The sequence below is a fragment of the Aristolochia californica genome, unplaced genomic scaffold (assembly GCF_029961685.1).
Source record: "Aristolochia californica isolate CCGP_79_NKW_82.1479 unplaced genomic scaffold, dmAriCali1.0.hap1 SCAF_1, whole genome shotgun sequence".
NCBI classification, from domain to species: Eukaryota; Viridiplantae; Streptophyta; class Magnoliopsida; order Piperales; family Aristolochiaceae; genus Aristolochia; species Aristolochia californica.
The window spans coordinates 55,106,028-55,124,134 of NW_027181770.1; the positions used below are offsets into that span (position 1 = coordinate 55,106,028).

Consider the following 18,107-nt stretch of genomic DNA (forward strand, 5'->3'; position numbering starts at 1 on the left):
AAACCCCTTTTCTGCCGGCCCTCTCCTCTCTGGTGCCGAGGTCCGTTGAGCCCCCCCCCCCCCCCCCCCTTACAAAAGGAATTTGTTATCGATGGTCCCTATTGGTATTCACCACCCAAGAACTAGTGTTTAGGAAATTCTACTAATAATAGCTCTATTAGTTGGAATTATACAAAATAGATTTTAACTCTTTTTTAAGCCACGTGTATACTCAAATACACGATTTACAATATAATCTTCCTAAGAGATTGGTTAGATTCTAGTTCTAGTAGATCTTTTCTATCAAGATTTATCAAGGTTCTAGATGAACCTATCAGAAATTGAAAATTACAAAGAAAGGTAAAAACTTACACCCTTGTAATTAGATTGATACCCTTCTCCTTTGAGAGTTTTAAGCTTTTAGGCTTTGATGCAAAATGGAGAATGTAGGAGCTTGACTAGTATGTATGTAAGGAGATGGAGTGAGAAAGAAGTACAATAATTTTGCAAGATTTGACTCTCTTTTTCTTAAAAATATACTTAGAAAGGATTTTTAAAAGATTGAGAGTAAATGTAGGTAGGTTAGCCAATAAAAACTCATTAACTCTTCAATGAGAGGTTTAGTGGGGGTATATATAAGTTTTCTAAGCCAAACTAGTAATTTTTTGTCGGTTTGCAAAAAGTTGAGTATACATTGATCGATCAGTGTAAAGTGGTTGATCGACCAATTATGTGTAACAAATATTTTTGTCAAAATGTCACTTATTGATCGATGGTTTGTTTGATTAATATCTTCCCGTTGGGTCTGACATTTTAAGTTGATTAAGCAATGTGCATGGTATGACCGACCAATCAGAATTCCTATTAGCAGTACATAACAAGTATGATCGGTCAATGACCTTGCTATGATTGATCATGTTTAATATCCCTGATTGGTAAAGTTTTGTATGATCGATCACTTACTGAGGTTGATCAATCAATCAACATGAAATTGCTTTGCCTGGACAGTATTGACAGATCAGTCCAATTGGGTTGATTTGTCATTCTTTATAGCACAATTTGGTCATGTTCTGGTTGATTGATCATGTTTTATATTTTTGGATGATTGATTATTTGCAGATGTTGATTGATCATTCCAGTGTCAGTTCACTATATAGATTTTTAAAGTATGAGAATTTTTTATTCTAAGTGATTCTAACATGTATGAAATATGTGTATGCATTTGTAAAAAAACGTGTTTAAATACAAGATATGTCCTAAAGCTCCAAAATGGCATTGTACGTCAAAGTTTTAGAAGAAATGGACTGCTCTCTTACATAGACTGAGTTTTTGAATTAACTCAATGATTCCTAAACTCTGGTGTTCAATTTTGCTTCTTCTTCTAAGGTTGATTCTTCAAGAATTCTTTGACATTCCATGGAGCTTAAGGTCTTTGAGAAGCTTGTGTCCATTCAATGCTTTAGACATTCAATTTGGTGTCTCTTGAAGGAAATGTGTCTGAAATACTAGATTTACAATTGTTAGCTCAATTAAGTTTTGTTATCATCAAAATCAAGAAGGGAAACAACACTAGGTTAACAATAGAGAGAGAACATGAGGAATAGTTTTAATTAAAAAATATGCTAATTAGTTCTTAGAGGGAACATATTGCATGGATATGACACCTACATACAATTTTTCCCAAACAAAATAACAATTAATTTCAATGTGTTTGGTTCTTTCATGAAAATTGGGTTGGTTGCAATGTGAATGGCTGCCTAATTGTTACATGGGAGTTGCATAGACTCGGTTGTCAAAAACCCGAACTCTGTTGACAAGGATTTGAGTAATAACAATTCACTTATTACATGAGTCTTTGCCCTATATTATGTGAACTTGACCTAACTACAATATTTTGTTTTTTTCTTCTCCAAGTAACTAAATCACCTCCCACAGTTATACAATAACTAAAAGTTGATTTTCTATCATCAACAGAACTAACTCAATCTACATCTACAAAACCCTTGATATTTGTATATCAATGCTATTTATATAATAACCCTTGACTTGGATTTTTCTTTAAATACCGAAGTATTCTCTCACGTGTCATCCAATGATATTGTCGAGTTGGTGCATAAATTGACTGATAACATTTATGGAATAAGATATGTCTAGTCTTGTGATTATAAGATAAATTAATTTTCCAACCAATCATTGGAACCATCCAACATCAATTGTATCCTCAGATTCAACTCACAATTTAATATTGGATTCCATTGGTGTATCAACAAGTTTACATCCAAACATTCCAATTTCTTTTAATAGATCAAAGACATATTTTCTCTAAGACAAGATGATGTTATGATTGGGTTGCAAAACTTCTATACCCAGAAAATATTTGAATAGTTCTTGGTCTTTGGTTTGAAATTCTTTATTTAAATCCTATTTTTTTCTCTCTTGGGTGTTCAACTTTTTTGACTTTGTTGTTCAAACGATTCATCGCATAGATCCTTATAATGGGTTTTCTCTTCATCGGCAATCAACTGAAGCCTGTCTAGTTGGACATAGGGGTGGCATCGAGCCGAGCCGAGCCATGCCCGAACTTGCTTATGTTCGAGTCGAGCTTGATTTAAATAGTTCGAGCCGAGCCTCGTCTCGAGCCTAAAATTGTTATTGAGCTCGAGCCGAGCTCGAGCCTCAATATACATTTAAAACTTTTCAAAAAATATATATCGAATAAAATGTATATAAAATTATGCATACATTTTACATAAAATTGGGTATGACCTCTACATAAAATTGGGCATAACTTATATATATAATATGTGTATAAGATTGGGCATAACCTCTACTTAAAATTGAGCATAATCTATATATATAATACTTGTATAAAATTCGGCATGACCTCTACTTAAAATTGGGCATAATCAATATACATAATACTTGCATAAACACTCCATAAAATTGTCTATACATTCCATAAACACTTCATGAAATTGTTTATACACTCCATAAAATAATCTAAACACTCCATACACTGTATAACATTATAAATAAACTCCATACAATAATCAAACACAACAAAATTAAATAAAATATCACTATCAATTTACAATCACCCAAATAAAAACTATAAATCCTTTAAATAAAATCTTATTACTATTACAGACTTACTAGAAAATTACAAGAAATATTTTAAATTTTTCTTAGGAAAGTTAAATGGACCTCTTATTGCCTTTTCTAAGGAAATAAATAAAAATTAATAATTAATCTAATATATTATTATACTTATTGATAAATTTTTAATCACATAAAATGTCAAACACAAAATTGCTATGAAAATTGCCTCATGCTCAAAGTATTATATCATCAACTATCAAATACTTATTCAAAATTTTTCTATATGGTTTTCTAACCCATCTTGGCAAGAAAATCTTACTTGGAAAATTATATGATTTTTTAAAAAGATTTTATAATTAGAAAAATATTTTGAAAAAATATGAGGCACTAATGGTCCCTATATTTCTATTAAAAATGTCTTTTCAACATTTATTGAAAAAACCACTAATAGTCTCTAGAAACGTATTTCTACTAAAATATCTTTTTAATTTATTTAAGAGCCATGAGGAAGGGACAAAGAGTTTTTTTTTTCCTTGTTTATGATCTCGCACGTAGGGGTGGCTTTGAATAAATTATATATAAAATTATGCATGCATTTTAAAAAAATATAATGACAGGGGAGGTTCAGGATTGAATTTCAATAATAGATTAAAATGCACCAATATTAATATTTTTTACTCCAATTGTTGTCTAGCTTGTTTTGTAATTTTTGAATCTGGCCATAATTTATTATGGCCTCCTTAGTGCCCCTAGATAAAAATTTATATTCTAGGAAAAACTAAAAATATTTTTCCTATGATACATATTCCCAAAAAAACCTTTAAATAAAATCTTATTACTATTAGTGACTTATTAGAAAATTACAGGAAATTATTTTAAAATTTTCTTAGGAAGGTTAAATGGATCTTTTATTGTCTCTTATAGGGAAATAAATAAAAATTAATAATCAATCTAATATATTATTATACTTATCCATAAAATTTTAATTAAATAAAATATCAAACACAAAATTGTAATGAAAATTGCTTCATGCTAAAAGTATTACAGCATCAACTGTTAAATACTTATTCAAAAATTTTCTATACAATTTTCTACCCCATCTTGGTACGAAAAATCTTACTTAGAAAATTATATAATTTTTAATAAAAAATTTCAATTAGAAAAATGTTTAAAAAAAACATGAGACACTAATAGTTTATAAAAAATTATTTCTATAAAATTTATTTTTAATTTTTTCCAGAGGAAAAAGTTTTTTTTAATTTTTTATTTTATGCTCTCACACGTTCAAAATCGCACGTGCGAGATAATCTTCTTGCGAGGAAGGGGGAGATTATTTCTCCCCTATTTTGGTTTTTCGTCGAGACGACGAGGAGGGAAGGGGGTAATGGCGCCGGGGAGGACCTATCGTCGGGGATGACGGCCACGACGGAGTCGGCGACGACGGAAACCGAGGCGACGACGACGAAAACAGAGGCGACGGCGGGGAGAGAAAGAAATCGAACGGACAGCCACAGAGGCGGCCGACGAGTAGCTGCGACGGCGGTATAGATGCCGACAAACAGCTACGACGACGGTAGAGGCGGCGACAACAACCGATGGGAGGGGTCGGCGGTGAAGAGGGGGGAGGAAAAATTTTCCCCCCCTCGCTCTCGCTCCCGCTCCCCCGCTCGCTCGCGATCCCGTTACCGATTCATACCGATCCGACTCATTTCGAGCCGGCTTGCGAGCCGACGAACCGAACCTAGCTTCGGTCGAGCTCGGCTCGTTAAGGTAAACGAGCCGATTTCGGTGCTCGAGCTCGGTTCGAGCTCGATAAATGACGAATCGAACCGAGCCGAACCGAACCGGCTTGCGAACCGGCTCGGTTCGAAGCCACCCCTAGTTGGACAAACTTCTTCATTGTGCTTGATGTCCTCTTTTTCTCTTCTTGTCGTCATAGGGTTGGTCGTTCATTCATGTAGGCGAACTGAGTTTAATAGAGATTTTTCTTCTCTCCTAGAGTTTTTTTCATTGGCTTCACTCCTTATAGTTAGATGGGCTTGCTTGTTTGTTGTGCTGAATATTTGCCTGGGATAATTAGTCAATACCCCAAACAATCTCTTCTAGATACCTTTCTCTTTCCTTTTAGGCACATTGGTGCTGCTAGTATGTTTAGACAATGTACTTTTTGGAATGAGATGTTGATTCCCTTTTTGTTTGGCCCATTTAGTTGAACTTTGGCTGATCGAACAAACATGCTATAAGAAATTGTCGTTGAGGCTTTTGTGTTGCAAAACTTTCATTAGTACACGTTCTTAGTCACTTAAGAGTTCGTTATCTATTAAATTTCAAATGATGAGCATGAAAAAGAGAGACCGAGATGAAAAAGAAAAGAGAATGAAAGAAAGAGGTGTCTGTAATGGATAGGGAACCACGATAAGTTCTCTTGAGGTTCTCCACCAAGAGGTCCTCGAATTCTCAAAGGGAATTGAAAAGTGCAGTACTAATGCATCCATGGAATTTGAACAAGACAAGGAAGAATATCCATTAAACAACACTGTATCAAGTGAAGTTTAGTCAAAAATCAAAGAGAAGGTGTGGAATAGGACTGAAACAACTCTGAGATTGTCTGCAAATAACAAGATATTTAAAGTAAAAGGAAAACAACTATATAAAATTAAAAAAATAAGAAGAAGAATGAACCAAGATTTAATAAATATGAGTAAATATAATCTCTCAGGGTACATCAACTCACAAACCCTAGATGATTTGCTCTCATATCATGTTAAATTTCATAGAATGATCATACAAGAGATAAAGGAGAATGAGAAAGAGAAAAGAGAGAAAAATAACACATTGGAAAGAGAAAAAAGAGGGGAGAGAGAATTTGTATTGTTTGGAAGCAAGGAGAAAGTTTTTAACTCTCTTACGCAATGTCTTTTTCTAATCTCTAACACTAAGAATCATACCTAAAGTGAAATTACCGAAACACACAAACAATACTTGCTCAATTAAACATGAAAGAACAAAAAACACAACTAGGAAACATCCTCTTTAGTCTGAATTTTTTTAGCTTGCTCCTCTTGTAAGACTCCCTCCTCCACAAGACTCACTTTAGAATCCATTGAACCATTGTCTTTAACATTATCATCAAAATTATCTCAATGGGGATCTTGAGATCAACATGATCCTCTTGGTGTTCCTAGCATTGCATACTTATGGAGCTATATAATTAGACCAATAAAACATCGAAGGAATTTACAAAACGTTATTCCTTGCTCTTGTTGTTTATTATGTAATTTATAATTTTTGGGATAATTTTCACAACCTTCTTAGATATCATATTTCCAAACATGGCACCTAGATATCCTAATTCCAAATACGACCTTTTAATTTAAATCTAGGTGACAATTAAGGTAACAACATCAAAAGATTATAATAAAAAATAAAATTACGTAAATACCATTTTAAAAAATCTTAGTTATTCTTAAAAATATTCTTTTCTAAAAAAATCGATTGTTGTAGTCACAATCCCCCTCCATTCAATATTCTAGGTTACTTTTTAAGATTTTTATTCTCTTTTTTGTCAAGTGTAATTCTCTCAATGGACATTTAAGCTTAATATGGAAAGATTCCTCAAAGTTTCATTGAGAGGATGGTAGTTTGAATCCACCAAGATCCATATTACTAGAGCTATTTTAATAGTTGTTGGTATTTTAGTTCTTGTGCATATATAGTCCTATTATTAACACTAACTAGAAAAATAGTATGTTTCATGTTTATATTAAAATTATTTTGGTAATATTATAAAATAATTATTATTACAAAAAATCAAGCCAATCCTAAATGTCCAATCCACATGAGAGTAGTTCAGTAGATCAGTAAATCCTTAATTGACTTAAATTAAGGGGTGCATTCAATGCGGCTCAATATAAGTATAATATCAAAGTTTCAACACATATAAGATAATCTAAATAGTGTAAATAATATAGAAGAATGGCGTTATTTATTTAGATCCATTGACCAAGTTCAATAAAATGATTTCAAAGTGCTCATAGAAACTTCAATTTTAGAAATTCAAGCCCAAAATCATAGATGATCATTCAAGTGTCATATCAAATCTTTATGATAGAACAATTAATATGATTTCAACGTAATTGTGCAAAGATTTTAGCATGGATAAGCTAAGTAATCAAAGATTTCAAATTAAAAATGTATAAATACTTAGCTTGATGGGAAGATAACTTTTCAAAGGTTGAATATGAACTCAAAATATGATTTCAAAGAATATGTGTACATAGCTTGGGGTACGACCAACTTTAATATGTGAAATCTCAACATATAGAAATTGGACCATCGAGCTCAGAATGTGACATTTTGTCCTTTTGAAAAACTCAATAAAAACATAATAAAAAAAATTGAAAAGAGATTTTTGAATTTTGTTCTTAGTCACATAGATAAGTCATTTACAGATTTTGTAGACATATCCTTACTAAATTGAGCTCCAAAATTTCTCCAACATTTTTTTGGTGTCATTGTTTGAATGAGCACATTGGTTTGAACATTTGTGCTATGCACCATCCTTCTACCCAATAGGTTTATTTGAACAATCCCCTCTTATTTAAACATCTCATCTTCAATTGAAGTTTTTGGTGTTGCATTCAATTTGAACAATCTTCTATGCCTCAATAATTCATAAATAGCTAAAACTTATGTTCTAGCACATTGTTTGAACAATTTACCTTGGTCGAACATCTCATAAATTACAACCTATTTTTTTAGGTTTATTTGACTTGTTGACTTTGTTCGAATATTTGACTTTTTGCCTAACTTACTATTGGTGCGCATTGTATAAATATTGACTTAATTCAAACATTTTCTTATCTTTTATAGAATCTATCACAATATTGTGTTCAAATATCCATCGTTGTTTAAAAAACATCTTTTCTCTAGAGCTTTTTTGTTGAAACCAATTGGTCAAACATGCTTTTTTTGTGCTCCTTATGTGAAGATGGTTTATTCGACCACTTGCTTTTGCTCAATCTCCTGGTGCTACCTTAGCTTATGCGTTTGAAGTTGGCTATGTGGGGATTCTTTAAAAACAAACACCCATTAGTCTTAAATGTTTGTTATCATCAAAATCTCATTAGACAAGGATCTCAAGATTAAAAACTCTCTCTCTCTCTCTCTCTCTCTCTCCCTCTAATAAATTATATTGAATTTTTATATCAACTATTAGTGAAAATACTACTGAAAAATACAAAAGACACATACACACATACATACACACACACACACACACACACTCTGTCCCTTAGTAGTTTTTGTTTGGTGTTTATTGTGATCCAAACAAGGAGAGTAAGCACTACAAGGGATAGAAGAGTGAATACAAAAAAAGTTGAAGCCACTAAAACTCCTATCTTGCTCTCAAGAAGCGATTGTTACTTAATTAGTTTGACTTATGGGTTAGTTTTCTACTTATGCAATATAGTATCAATGTTTTCTCGAACTTGTTCAAGTATTAAGTATTTAAGCTATAGACATTGTCATCCCTTTATTACGTCTCTTCATCCTTTGATGTGAGTGCAATTAAACGATCGACTCTTAGATTGTGTGGTATAAAGACTTGTTGCATATATGATACACAAAAAGAACATTACAACATATATCCGCACTAAATGTATAATTGTTATGCATAATCCATATTTAGTTATTTTGTGCTGCTTTGTTTTGCTCAAATAAGGGTTATCCTTTCTCAACATTCTCATATGATTTAGTTGATGTCGGATCCTCTTGATGTTCCTTAACATTGCAAATATATGGTGAAAGAAGCTAAATAACTAGACCAAACTAAATTTTACAGCCATTTATGAAATGTTAGTCATTGATCTTGTAGTTTATTATATGTTTTATAATTTTTTAATAATTTTGTATGTTTCTAAGAAAACATATTTTTGTGCAAAATATGAGTCTTTTAGGATTTTTAGAATCTTACGCTTCATCATTTTTTCTATATAAATATAAGGGGGGGGGGGGGGGGGGGGGGGGGGGGGGGAGGGGTTAGTGCACAATGTAAGTACGGAGGGAAAGTAGATTACAATGAAAAGTACTTTCCCTGGGGAAAGTGAGAGGGAATGTAAAGTACTTGTTTATGTTAGTGTGCGCAATGAAAAGTGCAGTATAAAGTACTTGTTTGTGTTAGTTTGCAATGGAAATTGCAGTATAAAGTACTTGTTTGTGTTAGTGTGCACAATGGAAAGTGCAATGTAAAGTGCATATAAATTATTTATTAAATAAAATATTTTGATATATCTGACTATTAGAAAATTAAATTAATATTAGTTAATAAATAAAATATATTAAATATAATAATTAAACAAATGCTTACTTTTATATTATTAAAATTTTAATCAATTTATAATTTTTTAATATCTAAATATAAAATAATTATACAAATATCGCACTACATAACGTACTACACAAATATCGTAATAATAATAAAAAATAATACAAATATAACTCAAACACCTTTTTAATATAAAAAATTATATATGTTCATACAAAAGTACAACACAAAAAATATTTAGTGGGATTAAACATAATTTATCAAATATTTATTTTAATAATATTTTAATTATGACTATTAAATCACTAATTTAATATAGTAATTATAAAATAAATATATTAAATAAATAAAAATAATTATTTTATAAATAAAAAATATAAATTATTATTATTTACGTCGATGGTTTAATTTTTCCTAAGTTAAAAAAAAAATTAAACCATCATCTTCCTCATGACGCGCGTCGTCTTCCTCAGTGGCAGGAGACTACGGCGGCGGGCTAGTGGGCAACGGCGACAGAGGCGGCGGGCCAACGGGAAACGAGGAGGTGGCGTTCTGACGGTACGCCGAGAGGAAGAAGAGAGAGGAGGGCCGAGAGGCTCTGCGACAAAGGCTCGGCCTCCCGTGCTCTACGACGGAGGTTGAGAGGGAGAGGAGAGGGAGGCCGAGAGAGAAGAGAAGCCGAAGGCGCTGAGCAAGCGAGAGAGAAATTTTTTTTTCTTCGAAACCTCGTTCGATAGAGCTTCCTTCCCGACAACCCGAGCCCGAGATGTAATTGAGCGATGGTAAGTGAATTCAGTGCTCTGAATTCACTTACCATCACTTTATGCTTAAAACGGGGGGAAGCGAAATTCATCTGTTTTTCACTTTCCCCCGTCACTTACGTTACACACTAACGGGTTTTCCCTCAATTTCCCTAGCGTAAATGAAATACATTACACTTACTCTGCGCACTAACAGGGCCTAAAATTGAATCAAGAATATTTTTTTCATTAATGCTTGTGCTTGCTATATATACAATCTCCCTTCATTCAATGTTCTAGTGAAGTTTTTTATATTTTTAAGTAAGGATTTATTTGTCTTTATAATATTTATTTAAAACAAATTGATAAATAAGCTTAATCGAATCCATGGGCTGAGAAAAGCCAAACAGGGGGCTCAAGTGCACACTAACAATGCTTAAAAAATGAAGTAAAAGACAGAGCATTCCGAGGAGCAGAAGCAGAAGCAGACTAGCTCTGTGAAGTCTTCCGATGATTACGATCAATTGGCAAGAAAAAAACAAGAGAGAAGTAAAAGGGCATTGGAGAGGCATGACATGATTGGCATCCCTCGTATAGGCTCTGTGAATTGCAGTAATAAAGATGACCAGCGGCTGCCAAAACGGGAAATTGCTTTGGTTTTTTTCTTTTTTTCCAGAGTGAATCGATCATTGGTGGGGACTGTTGTCCAAGCTTCTGATTCTCGGTTGCGAAAAAGGAGGGGACAGTTTTGTCTCTGTGATGAAGACCCCAGACCATCATACGGCAATTTGTCGTGATTGCTTTCCAAATGTCAAGATGTGAGACTGATGGAGCGTATCTGAATATGTTCCCTTGTGCCGATGGATCTTCGTTTGTTTCGTTTCTTCAAATAAAGGCAATCTCAAGTGCCGAAGGTAACTCAATTATACTAGCCATTTCCGTTCCGATATTGGTGTGAAAGCGCAAGCTAGGTGTTCGACGAAATTATCCAGGTAAAACCGTTCGCTGAATTGCTGAAGTGAGTGATCTCAAAGGCGCGTATTGAAATGCTCGTTTAACTGACAGAATGCAGCAGGCATCGTTGTGATTTCAGAGGAGTAAACAGTAAGTCCAGTTTGAAATTCCCTACGGCTTTGAGTTGATTGAACCTGATGCATCCGGGCCATTGCAGGGAAGATGAAAGTAAAGGAGTTAAAGTATTTGAGGAGAAGCATCAAAGAATCCGGTTTGGGGAGAGGGAGAAAAAAGGGACACAGGAAGGTTCACCCACCAGCTTTCACGTGCAAATGCTCAGGAAGGGTCCCAGGAAGAGGAGGGGGGAAGGGGAGTGGCCTTATGCTGTGCCAACAAGGGCCGACATCTCTCATGTCCACTGTCCCAATGCCTTCTCACATTTAATTACGTTTGTCATTGCTCAATCGTATATCAAGTAAAGCGAACGAGTATGTGAAAGATCAGGTATAACAAGAGAGAGAAGGCATTACCGGAGCTTTTGCGATGGTCCTGAGTGCTTACAGTTGACAAGAAGGCCACTAACAGCTTCGTTTTTCATTTTAACTCAAAAGACTACCTTCTACTGGACTACTGGTACAGTGGAGAAGATGAATGAGTCGAAAGAACTGAGCAAATTTCATCCCGACATGGAAGACAATTCGGTTTTATTGGTCCATTTGGATCAATCTTATTCATATCGCATCAGTGATACACTGAAGTGGGCAATCTATGCTATTGCTTATACTGAGCAGAAAGTCTTGGTTGGGAAAGACCCCTATGCACTATGACTGCAGACAGGCCCTCAGTTCTCTTCCAGCTTAATCAATGGCCGGATCAGAGTAACCGTGGTGGTTGCTACGTAACTCACTTGGGACCCACTGATTTGAAACCATGCATTTCTTCTTTTTATTCCCTTCTCTCTTCTTCAGTCTCACCCCTTCGGCTACCTCACTTACCTTCTCCATCTTTCACTAACTTATCTCTTCCTCTACATCCTGATCAATCATTCATCCTTTCCATCTTCTCCGGCAAGAACAGTCTCTTCACGTCGCCCCAAACCCAGAACAACAAAGGAAAAGAGAGATGATAGCTTTCTCGGATCTCTACGGTGTACTGAGTGCAGTTGTGCCTCTCTATTTCACCATGTTCCTTGCTTATGGATCTGTAAAATATGGCAAGATTTTCACTCCAGAGCAGTGCTCCGGAATCAACAGATTCGTCGCCATTTTCGCCGTCCCGCTTCTTTCTTTCGAGTTCATTTCCCGTATTAACCCCTACGACATGGATCTCTTATTCATATCTGCAGACATAGTTTCCAAAATTTTGGTGCTCATACTGTTGTTCCTCTGGGCCAAGTTCTCCAAGAGAGGATATCTTGACTGGGTAATCACCCTGTTCTCCCTTTCCACTCTCCCAAACACCCTGGTTTTAGGAATCCCACTTTTGAAATCCATGTATGGCGATGATAAGGAGGGTCTCATGATTCAAGCTGTGGTCTTACAGTGCATAATTTGGTATACTTTGTTGCTCTTCTTGTTTGAATATAGAGCTGCCAGAATTTTGGTACTGGAGGAGTTAAACGGAGCTGCTACTGTTGCTAACGCTGAGTTGGAGCGAATAGAAGACAAGTTGGGAACACAGAAAGTTGGAGAAGAGGAGGTCATTCATGTGGTAGCGACTAGATCGCTGAGTTCGGAGTTGTCGGATGCCGATAAGCTTCAGAACTGCAACAAGGTTGCGCCTGCCTCTGGGAAATTGAAGCCTGCGGAAGAAGATGGTAAAGAGCTTCACTTGTTCATTAAGTTGGAGACGTCGGTGCTGCTATTTCGAAGCCAAAACTTGTAAAAGAATAGAAGAATGAACGAAAACAAACTAAAATGAGAGAAGATATTCGAGAGTTTTGGTCATGACTTTTTCGAACAAAATTTTCTTTTGCGCACGATTTTCAAACATGAGTTTCCGAAATTTCACTTCTTTGCTGAATCTTTCATGGGGCGTTCGGTTGTTCATCAAGATTACTGATTTTAGACTTCTCGTGGATTTTTTCCAATATTTATTACTATGGGTCTCCAGCTTCTGGGTCTTTTGGATTACAGGTTTCCGTGAACAGTCTACGCAGGTTGGCAACGGAGAAGAAGAGATCGACGGGGAGGACAGAGAAAGAAATAAGGAGAAAGAAGTCATGAAAATTGAGGAAATCTCTTCGACATCTTCGCCTATGATTAAGCTTATCATGAAAATGGTCTGGTATAGGCTCGTCCGGAACCCAAATTCATATGCTAGCCTTCTGGGTCTGATATGGGCTCTAGTCTCATGCAAGTTCGTTCCATCTCTGCATCTTTTCCTCTCCCTCAATCATCACCCACTAGATTGATCAAAATCAACTAATCTGACATTACTGCAGGTGGGACATCAAGAAACCTCTGATCCTTGAAAATTCAGTTACAATCCTGTCAAATGCTGGTCTTGGGATGGCCATGTTTAGTCTTGGTAAGAGCATCAATCACTCAAAAATCTAATCTGTTCTCTGCCTCCATCAATGATATGAAACTTTCCGACTTTCAGGCCTGTTCATGGCCCTTCAACCAAGGATCATAGCATGTGGTACCAGGCTAGCGGCATATGGAATGGTCGCAAGGTTCATGGCTGGCCCTGCAGTAATGTCGATTGCATCCCTTGCAGTTGGGCTACGAGGAACCGTACTGAGAGTCTCCATCGTTCAGGCAAGTCTTCAGACATGAAAACTCTAAAAGCAAGAACCAGAAAATAAACTTTTTTTAACTTCTCGGCTTTCAGGCCGCGCTGCCGCAGGGAATAGTTCCGTTCGTATTTGCAAGGGAATATAATGTGCACCCAGATGTGCTGAGCACAGCGTGAGTACCACCACTATCCTGAACTCCAGAAACCATTAAAAGCCACACTTTCTGCCATGAGCTAATCCCATTTCTGAACTTTTGCAGGGTAATTTTTGGGATGATCGTGTCACTCCCCATCTCAATGTTATACTACATCTTATTGGGGCTCTAATTAAGATGAAATTGACGATTGAAGCTTGGGAACTACCCACACCAACAACATTAAACCTGGGATTTCGCTAGTGAGGTTCACTGCTCGGTTTGCTTCGGTTTGCTTTTACTGACTCGAATGGGAAGGTAACTCCAGTGGTTTTGGTTTCCTCTTTTTCCCCATCTACCAAGGCATCTGAAGATGAGTGCACTGGTTTTCTATCCATGAACTTTCAGGATTGCTCTCCATTCCTGTAGATAGCATATTATCTTTTGTAAGAACATGTAAATCGGTTTGAGAACCGTTATCAGCATTATGGTTTATAATGAGTAAGATTTCTTTGGTGAGAATTCTCTGTTACATAAGTAGTTTATGGTGCAAACAAAGGGTATTTCTCTAATTTTTTTCATGGGTGTCGGTCACTTACTGTGGGTGGAGACACAAGACTGGATCGGAGAAGTGACCTGCGAAAATGCACACCTTCGAGGAACTGTGAATATTTTTTCACTTGCTGGTGAGATGCTAAAGCAAAGATTTCTAGTATAAAGTGTCAACACAATAGAAAAGAGAAATTCTAAGCGTTGGATGGACGGTTTACCTCTGATTCTGAAGTACAAAACCATTCTTGATACAATGGACTGGATCTGTGAATGGATAAGGTGCATTATTGGGTTACATTGTACTTCAGATTCTTTTTGTTCAGTGGACAGCATAAAACCAAGTGGTGGGCAACGTTTCACACTTTCACTTATTCCATATTAAGTACATGATAGCTATGCACTGATGCAAGCAAACATCCTCTTCATGAAGAGTTTTACCCTCCCTTGTTCAAAGAAGAGTTAGAAGGCTGATACAGGAATGCATCCCTTAGCAGTAAAAGATGTTAAATGAATTAAATAGTGACCAGTTAGCAGTACTATAGCAGTATAGTCTAAATTGGAAAAGAAGGAAACATGAGGGTGCAGACCAACTCAACCACTCAATCCATGGTACCTGCTCAGCAGAAAAGGGAAAAAACTAAAATGTAATTTTTTTTTTCTTTTTAACTTGCAAGTTTGAATGCATCAATGAAAAGGCCATAGGTAAACCCCATCTTAAAATTGTTGAGAAGAGCAAGGGGGAAGGTTACCTTTGACCTACTGTAATAAAACTTGGTTACATACTCAGTAAGGAGAACACATAGTACTGCAGCAATAACATCATTCACACCTAGAGCACCAAACGACAGAGAAATTGTCTGAGCAACGTAAAATCCACCAAGCAAAGAGATTCCACCAAAAAGCGCCCGTCGAGCAGGGCTTCTGAAGTAGTTTCTTGAAAGTTCTGGGATGACACTGATTATATCAACCAGCCTCCTTGGTGATCCATTCTCTTGGATGGCTCGAATTCTGACAAACCTAGAAGGAGATTTCTGATAGACAAGCCCCTTCCTCCCAAATGAGACATTTCTTGAAGAAGGGATGGAGAGGTTAATCGGCTGTGGACAAATCAAACTCAAACCATGCGCCATGAGGCAATGGCCCCTCTTTTTCTAGACACCCTGCAGTCTCCAAAGACAAAACATGTGGGAAAACATATATAAATGCACGAGTTGACATATCAATGAGCATGGATCCAAAAGTCACTTGGTAACGTGAAAGAATAACCTGTCTTATGACTTCCAGTAGAAACATGAAACAGTAGTAGAAAACCCAACCTAGACTTGACTCTCCGTAAAAATGGTCAGAAATCCATGAAGTCAACCAATCAAAAAAAGAAAAAAAAAGAAGCAAAAATGTTGTTCCTAAACTCTGCAATATTAGGTTCATTTTTCAGACAAGACCAATCCTTCAAAGTCCCAACCAACTCTCTTCTCTCTAGTTTGAACTGGCTCACTATTGTTTCAATCCTCCATTCATTTTTTATTTTATTTTTTTGCCACATAAAAAGTTCACACAATAAAGATAAAATAATGCTTAATTCATAACATTTTTCCTGAGCTTAAGTGAATTAACATGATAACAAAGAGAAAGTGAGGCTCCTAAAGTAGGCATGGCTCTGACTTTTCAAACCAAAAAAGGGATATCAAAATGACAGAAAGCAAAGAAGGAATCATATTTACTATTGGAATCAGCTACCATTCTGCTTGCTCGACAATGTACCAGCATACAGAAGCAAATTGCCAATTGACGTTTACTTCTTCTCTTTCAGGTGGTGTATCCATTTAAAAGCTTTGGGACTACGATATTGCTCCACTTCGTTCAAACTTTGCCAGTGGTAATGTATGATAAGCTACATATGCCGAACTTTATTAGCAATGAATTTTCAGCGGTCACAACTGCTTTATATATTCTTGCAGACAGCCTTTTTTGCAAGTTGAGTTGAACAGTCTTTCATGGCACAATAAAAACCATTATGTGCAGTTACCAGGAATACTAGGATACAAGAAAATGGCAAACTCTGATGGGACTCCAATGCTAGAAAGCCAAATCGATCATCTCTGCATCAAATCAACCCAAGTTCACATCACACTAACACAGAAGTGCATCGTATATTCAAGAGATTTAAGACAGCATCTGCAATACCCATTTTTTCACAACGAATTTGCAGATGACAGTGATAAATTAATAGCGGAGTTCCAAAAGTTCTTAACTGTTTTAGGTTTCATTCCAAATGAATACAAGCGACAGAGATATACCTATACCAAATTTCCAACCAATCTGAAAGCTTCACAAAACTATGTAAATGATCTATACCATCAGAAACGAAAAAAAGAAAAGAAAAAAAACCCAGAAAATATAATCATTTCCGTAAACGAAAAGCACACGGACAAAAAGATCAGTCGAAAACACCAATAGCCATTTCCAAAGATTCCCACAGATATAAAGCAGACCCTATTTATTTCTGAGTGCAAGGGGGTAACCTCTAATAGTTCGTTCGAAATCTCTTTAGAGCTCTAACAAGAGGCTGAGAGCTAGCCATGAAGAGAGCCAGGGAGAGAAAATTTCTCAACCTGTTTCGCAGTTGAAGAGGTAATTTGCAAGACTTCTGAGCGGGGAGGAGGGGCAGAGCAGAGCACCACGAGTGAAAGAAGATGCAACGTAGAAGGCGATAAGGGAGAGAGCGCGCACCTCAGACGCTACAATCGTTTGGACACTCGACTACAATGAGGAAAGAACTGGTAACAGTTTACCTGTGACGTGGCAGCAAAGGTGAAGAAGCCCTTTGACAAGGCTAGGTCAGAACTAAACGCCCCAGGTTCATGAGCCCTCAGGTTGGTCAAGCATCAACTTAGAGCTTGAACTCACCTCAATGACTCCACAAAGTTAAATTTTGAATAAAAGCATGATTTAGAATGAAAATTAGTTGTTAGAAGAAGTGAAGGTCTAGTGAATCCAATTAGTACTTAAAAAGCAAAAATAGTCTATCTAGTGAGTTTATTTTCCAAGCAAAAGGTAGAGACTACCAACAACAAAAATAAGTTTTAATAGACCAAAGCTTTTCATCATCCAAAACCGATTTTTATGTTTCTCGAGACTACTGTCTTGAGAAACCACCTGGGTCAATAGCCGATACCACCTAGCTTAAGGGGGAGAATAGAAAGAGATGCATCAAAGATTCTACAAGATGAATCAAGCCTGATCACTTTTATTATCATATTGATTTGATGTACTTCTTCTTTAAATTTTTATACACGTAAGAATTTATAAGTGTTGCAGTGGTTGCATCTTCTTCCATTATTTCCTTTGTGTGTCAAAATTCCATTTGAAAGTTGAGTAATGTAGTGGTTGTGCCTCCTTTCAGAATTGAAATATCGGGTTCAACATCACTTTAGAAAAAGAAGAGTAATCTACGATGAAGAATTCATATGTTATGCTAATCAAATTTTATATAACCATAATATCCATGTCAGAAGAGTGCAATATAAAGAATTTTTTTTTTTATTGTAAGCTATAACTTCAAGGAGAATGTTAAAGAACGGGTAA

The 18,107-nt window shown here is 35.9% G+C and overlaps 2 protein-coding genes across 3 annotated transcripts; one reads left to right on the forward strand and one right to left on the reverse strand.

The window, feature by feature from the left end:
• Positions 1 to 11,676: 11,676 nt before the first annotated feature.
• LOC137951518 (probable auxin efflux carrier component 1d) lies at positions 11,677 to 14,492 on the forward strand. Its single transcript, XM_068798222.1, has 6 exons — positions 11,677 to 12,913; positions 13,233 to 13,455; positions 13,541 to 13,626; positions 13,702 to 13,859; positions 13,933 to 14,009; positions 14,097 to 14,492. Exons 1-6 carry the CDS (start codon positions 12,220 to 12,222, stop codon positions 14,161 to 14,163), a joined length of 1,305 nt encoding a protein of 434 aa, XP_068654323.1. The 5' UTR covers positions 11,677 to 12,219; the 3' UTR covers positions 14,164 to 14,492.
• Positions 14,493 to 15,049: 557 nt separating this feature from the next.
• On the reverse strand, positions 15,050 to 17,280 carry LOC137951522 (uncharacterized). 2 transcript variants are annotated; one of them, XM_068798245.1, is made up of 2 exons: positions 17,045 to 17,280; positions 15,050 to 15,682 (listed from the first exon to the last, which is right to left on the reverse strand). In XM_068798245.1, exon 2 carries the CDS (start codon positions 15,650 to 15,652, stop codon positions 15,185 to 15,187), a length of 468 nt encoding a protein of 155 aa, XP_068654346.1. In that variant the 5' UTR covers positions 15,653 to 15,682; positions 17,045 to 17,280; the 3' UTR covers positions 15,050 to 15,184. The 2 variants fall into 2 exon arrangements, with proteins under 2 accessions (XP_068654346.1, XP_068654337.1); XM_068798236.1 differs by having other exon boundaries at positions 15,050 to 16,621.
• Positions 17,281 to 18,107: the final 827 nt, after the last annotated feature.

What these genes read in the sequence shown, in the direction of transcription:
- LOC137951518 (XM_068798222.1), top strand. Translation starts at nt 12,220, where the DNA reads ATGATAGCTTTCTCGGATCTCTACGGTGTACTGAGTGCAGTTGTGCCT. An exon ending in GAAGCCTGCGGAAGAAGATG is followed by an intron (nt 12,914 to 13,232) that starts GTAAAGAGCTTC and finishes TTTGGATTACAG; the next exon opens with GTTTCCGTGAACAGTCTACG. An exon ending in TGGGCTCTAGTCTCATGCAA is followed by an intron (nt 13,456 to 13,540) that starts GTTCGTTCCATC and finishes ACATTACTGCAG; the next exon opens with GTGGGACATCAAGAAACCTC.
- LOC137951522 (XM_068798245.1), bottom strand. Translation starts at nt 15,652, where the DNA reads ATGGCGCATGGTTTGAGTTTGATTTGTCCACAGCCGATTAACCTCTCC.